This window comes from Cariama cristata, unplaced genomic scaffold (genome assembly GCF_000690535.1).
Source record: "Cariama cristata isolate BGI_N322 unplaced genomic scaffold, ASM69053v1 scaffold31110, whole genome shotgun sequence".
In the NCBI taxonomy this organism is placed as follows: Eukaryota; Metazoa; Chordata; class Aves; order Cariamiformes; family Cariamidae; genus Cariama; species Cariama cristata.
In genome coordinates, this window is record NW_009593485.1 from 29,870 (window position 1) to 35,869 (window position 6,000).

General features: G+C 39.8%; 1 protein-coding gene across 2 annotated transcripts in view; it reads right to left on the reverse strand.

Annotated features, from left to right (window-relative positions):
- RTFDC1 (replication termination factor 2 domain containing 1) overlaps positions 1-5,804 on the reverse strand; it is a 28,059-nt gene extending 22,255 nt beyond the window's left edge. The window contains exons 1-5 of one of the 2 annotated variants that reach the window (XM_009694573.1): positions 5,676-5,804; positions 4,480-4,574; positions 4,283-4,376; positions 3,947-4,086; positions 2,562-2,640 (exon numbers count right to left, since the gene is read on the reverse strand). In XM_009694573.1, the coding sequence (XP_009692875.1) occupies positions 2,562-2,640; positions 3,947-4,086; positions 4,283-4,376; positions 4,480-4,574; positions 5,676-5,744 (477 nt within the window). In that variant the 5' untranslated portion in view covers positions 5,745-5,804. The remainder of the gene's footprint in view (positions 1-2,561; positions 2,641-3,946; positions 4,087-4,282; positions 4,377-4,479; positions 4,575-5,675) is intronic. The other variant, XM_009694581.1, reaches the window with a different exon arrangement.
- Positions 5,805-6,000: the final 196 nt, after the last annotated feature.

The following is a 6,000-nucleotide window of genomic DNA, read 5'->3' on the forward strand; positions in this document are numbered from 1 at the left end:
TGGGACTTCCCACAAAGTGGTAAGCACTCCCATGAGCCAAACCAGAATGCCTGGAAAGGAAGCAACCCTCTGCTCTGAGCACAGGAAAGTAATTTCCTACAGTTTCATGCAGCACATTTTTATTATATGCATCTTGTAGCACATAAATATACATTCATTATCCAGTTCAGATGATCTAGTTTAAAGTACATGAGCATCAAGGTGAGGACTGCAGAACTGTTGTTTGGACTGCTAGATATCTGTATTCTTTGGTGAATGTTTTCACTGCAGCATTACGGCATCTGTTTGACAAAGTCCTTTGGGAAACCATTGCTGTTTACAATTTAGCAGACTGTCAAGACTGGTCTGTAGGCTCACAGGTGAAACTAATACATAAGAATAGCTTGTTTTGAAAGAGCTTTCTTGAATTTCACAGTACTGGGGAAGAGAACTGCCACACAGCTCCTAGACTGACGCTTTTCCAGTTTACATCCATGCTATAAACCTTGTCCCCTGGGACAAAGTGAAAACACAGATTCTGCTAGCTGAAGAGAGACTGACTAAACAGCATAAACAAGCAAATACAGGATTATTCTTTGTGAACTACTCTCATCATGTCACTCTCCGAAGTCACATAACAATGCCTCTGCACACACAGATGTGGCAGGGGCACACAGGGCTGGGCATCTGGGCACATACTGGCAGACAGAAGGTGCCAAGGTCATGAAAAAAAATAATGCTGTGGCCCACATGGAACTCATATGCTGGATTTCAGTTCAAAAAACATACTGTACTTCTTAAAATACAGCAGTTAGCACCAGCAGAACCATAGGTATGGCAACCCACAACATTCAAACATTCTGTATGTAAAAATTTTTTTGTGTTTTGAAAAAGCATGTATCAGAAAAGGATCCTATTTATTAATAAAAAAATTATAATCTTTGCATATGTATAATACACAACACTTCATTATTTTTCTTCTTCATTAGTTCTAGTTCATTTTACTGTATGCCCCATTGCTGCATAAATACCGAATGTGCTGGGGGAATGCTGCTAATTAGTGCTTTGGGTATAAACAAATTGTTAGCTACCAGAAAGCATGGCAACCAGTTCCCCATGATCCTACTTAGAGGAGTTCTGGTCCCCTTCTTGATTTTGAATACTGAATGAAAACATTATCAGTATATATCCAAAAAATCTACCAAATCACTCTTTGACTTTAATCAAAGGAAATGTGGACCAAAACATGTTCTCCCAGCAGGTTACCATTGTCTCTGTGCACCAAAATCCAATAATGAAAATATGACAGACTAGATTATATCTACTTGGTTATTTCTGGAAGTATCCTTCTGCAAAGAATTCACATGTATGTGAAAGTGGTTGCATGCAAATATGAGGCTATGCTAAACACTAATTATTAAAAAAAAAATAATCCAGAAAACATGTGAGATTCATTTAGTTTTTATAAGATTATCAGACTGGCCAAATCACGCAGAAAATATCTCATTCCTGCATTTAACAATCAAGTTACATCCATCTATCAACAAAAATTTAGACACAAACAAAAAACCTCATTAAAAATGTATTAGTATCTGCCATCAGGAAAGCAAAGCCATTAGGACTAAACCAGTATTCTATAGAACAAAGTTAGCACTGAAGCAGCAGTATGAGGCTAAACCTAACAATATTCCACATCATCTGCAACAACTTACCAGGACAGTTTTTCCTCCACAGATCTTGTTTACTACAGATATACTGTATGTTTTATCCAACATCAGTGCGTTTGATGAAAAATAACTCTGCGTAAATGTGGCAACTATCGCCACAAATCTCACTGATAATAAAAGTAGTGATAGGAAACAACAACAACAAAAAAAAGAGTATTTGCAACTTTCATCATTGCCCCTAGCTACAAAGAAACCTATATAATAAGATCAAACCAGCACTGTAAAATGAAGTGCAGTCAGTATTTTCTACAATAATGCATGTAATTGCTGAAAATTCTATGAAGAGCTGCCCCCCCGCCAAAAAACACAACAGCAAATGTCCTTTAAAAATACAGGGATCAAAACATAACCCGAAAATGTAATCAGTCTAAACACCTAGAGTGGACACTGATAAAACACAAACCACATGCATTCAGGAAAACAAACAAACCAACCAATCAAATACCCAAAACCCCAAACCAAAAACAATCACCCTTTTTTAAACTGAAATTATAACCAAATATTTGAAAAAAATGAAATTTCTGAAGTATTTATTGCAAAATCAAACTGTCTCCAAGAACAAAAGTATTCACCTTTACAACTACTTAGAAACACATTTTTATTAAAAAAGGCCACATAGAACTACTTCAGGCCATCACAGAACACAACTTTTACAAGTTCCATTTCAATTTGCATATTCAGATTTAAAAAATCCCACTTTACAATACTGGATCTGAATGCAATTGTGTATATATATACACACTATATACATATACACAGTATATATATACACAAATTGTGTATATATCTCTCTCTGTATATATCTAGAGAAGTCATATGTGACCCCACTGCTACTAAAGTTGAAGAAAAACTCACCTTGTGACAAACTTCTGATTTAATTTCTTTGAGAGCACGTTCAGAGAACACACAGCCACAGTTTTTCAAGAAGCAAAACCTTCAAAGAAAAGACGACATACAATCATTTTTAAGAAACCCTGTGTCTAAAAGAGTTATGTGGAGTGGTGATTTAACACAGAAACAGTACTGCAATGGGCTAGCAGGACACAGCTAACTTTCTCTTTACAAATTCTTGCAGCTAATCAAAGTATCAGCACCTTTAAGTAGGCACTTATTAATGCGCACAATGTAAGAATCAAATGAAAAATATTGGGTATGTTTAACCACAACATGTATTTTGTTATTTCATTCTTGATATAATTCAGTATAGGTTTATGACAATCTCTCAATAGGATCTTAGCAAAACAGATGTTCTTGAGATGTTTTTGTACATTTGCCACAGGTCAAGACATGTTTCTCTGGAATCATCACCACAATCTGCTTTACTACAAAGTCACATTATTTGAATGGTTCTACCTTCCACCAGGCTTACTGGTCTCACTCAGACTCAAGCTCTCCAGCAAAGCTGTAACAAGTGAGCCAGGGTCGGTTCTCTCAAGTCTGCCCTGCACCCAGGGAAGATTCTGGCAAGACCACGTGAAGCAATTACACACACAGTTCATGGGATCTCCCTTTTCCTGAGAGCTACTGTTAATCCTTTCCTCTCTATGACCCTCAACTGAATTAAAAAATACTAAGGTGGCTCTGGTAAAAATAGGTTTACTTTTCAGGTTCTCTCTAATTCCACCTGAGTATCTCCTGGCTAATCACTCTCTGAAGGAAGAAACACTTTGCAACTATCAAGCTGTGAACCCGTCGTCTTCTCACTCATCAGGGTTAACATGCATACAAAAAGAAATGGCTAATTTGCCCAAACCAGGACGCAAGGAAATGTCCTTCCTCAGACCAATAAAAAACAGATATTATTGCAGGATTAGAATAGACACACAATCCATCTCCATTCTGATCCTAACACAGGGAGAGGTAGGATTGCTTGATGTGACACAAAGGGAGGTCTCATCCAATCTCCCCCTGCTTTCCCATACCAGTCTCCTGTGGTTTAGCACCCAAACAACTTTTAGTCACTTTTTCTCTGCAAACATTGCCCTTTACTCCTTTATTATATGTATAAATTCACTTAGGAAAGGGTTAACTTTTTATCCTTCCTCTTGACTATCAAATGAAAAGACATTTAGTAGTCTCCTGAACTCCCTCCTTCTGAAACGAAGACAAATATTCCCGACAAGGGCCTGAGTAAGTATATGCTTTGCAACATTATGAATTCAACCATTTTTACCTGTTCTATATTCAGTTTAGCATAGTATTCACTTCTAAAAATAAAATCCAGAAAGTTAAATACTGACCTATGTCTTCCATTCATTTCCAATCCCACCACAGGGCATATAAAGCGTGCAGACTGGATATCATCATATTTGTCACCTTTTATACTCTCTTTATCACCACTCCAAGCTGGATTATCTGCAAGGTTTAGTTCTGTTACATTCTGAAAAAATAAAAACGCAAGCCTTAAGCTGTTTACTAATGATTTTTGAGCCATGATAACATTCACTAGGATTTTTTTCCTTGTGGTTTGCTATTTTTAACATTTTTACTATATAGTCAGAACACAAGGAAGTCGAGGTTTTGTAGCATGTTTTAACTTTCATGGCAGTCTTTAATATTACACACAACCTATGTACCTTAATGCTCTTGATATGCGAAGCAGCTTCCATAGGAGTTTTATCAGCTGACTTGTCCAACAAAAATTTGATGATGGCATCTTTATTGTACAACCTGTAACACAAAATGTTTAGTAGTCATATTTGATTCTCATGACATTTTTTAATTTATAAATTAGTACCTTTTAATATAGTGGTCTATATGGAAACATTCATACCTGCCTAGCTCACAGGCTACAATTGGCCGACATAACTTCTCTTGACTCAGAGCACAGTAGTACCATCTTGCCACCAATTCAGCATTTTTGTCAACCTGAAGGAAAAAAAAAATTACTTACGATTTTAAAATAGCTTTTATATTTGCAAATTATTTAAACATAAAATCAAATAACACTTGAAGCATTAATCAAATGCCCAAGTATCTTACCAAACCTATTTTCTGCACTCAAAGCTAATCCGTAAAATAACTTTATCAAAACTTTTTAGCAAAATTCATAATCAGTTTTGAGGGTCTACCTCTATCTATTGAGCACATTTCTGCATTATGGGACTTGGGACCTATCTTCCTAACTCTAACTCAGTCTTCTTATTTTTTACCACTTCCACCTGTCCCCTTCCCTCTTTATTCTTTTTTGCTCCTCACATGTTCTCCACTACCCTCTTCTCTCTAGTTCTACATCTCACACCTGCTTGGGACAACTACCAGTTCCACTCCCTGTATGGAACAAGGTAACAAGAAAACCAAATCTGGGGATGTCAGGATGCTACCTACTTCTGATCTAAAACCATGACTTTTATATAACAGATTAGGTCATAAAAGAAAGGCTGAGGTTCACAGCTACTCTGACAGTCAGGTGTGGGAAGGAAATGGATTTTGTTTACTTATCTTACAACAGCAAGTGTATTTTGCCTAAGTCTTCTGCCACTTGCTGTGAGATTTTCCTGATGCCACTGTGTATCCATTATGTTAAAAGATTCTAAACAGTCAGCCCAAACACTCAGAACGTAAGCAGATGGAATGCAGAAATGGCCAATGGTACGGTCACACTATCAAATGATCTACAAAAGTGTTACTAGCAGACACCATATCCCTAGGTGAAGGAGGTCCCTAAACCTCATGTGTAAAAAATGCAGCAGGATGTCTTATGTACAAAAAGCCCTCCAGACGACAGGAGTATCTCCGCTGTAGCTGTCACCAGAGCCACAGATACAGTCCCCCCGAGGCGGCACCCGCAGACCGGCCCAGTGCCGTGAAGAAGGGCGCTCTCCTCCACTCTGCCAGAACCAGGAGTGCCATGCCCGGCTCGCAGGCACTCCGGGATGGACAGGACTGACCAGGCCTCTGTGGGGCTTCTCTCCGTCCAGGCCGCGGGCCCACAGCGAGGGCCCAGACTCACAGAGCCGCTCCTCCAACCTTCTCGACTTTGCGGGGCCCCTTGACCAGCTCGTGCCGCTTGGGGATAGTGCCGCCATCGCATCCCATCTCGCACCCCTCAGCGCCACTCTTCCGGGTCCGCTTCCCCCACAGGCTACAAACTTCCGGGGGAGCGAAGCACTTCCGTTGTGCCCTGAAAGCGTCATATCCGTTCCATAGCAACGAGCCGGCTGGGGGCGTGTCTACTAGCGCACCGCAGGAGGGGCGAGGCAGGGCGGGCGAGTCCATCGGTGCCAGAGGGGCGCAGAACGTGCCACCGCGCGCAGGACGATCCGCAGCGCCCCCGCCCGGCGGCAGGGAGGTT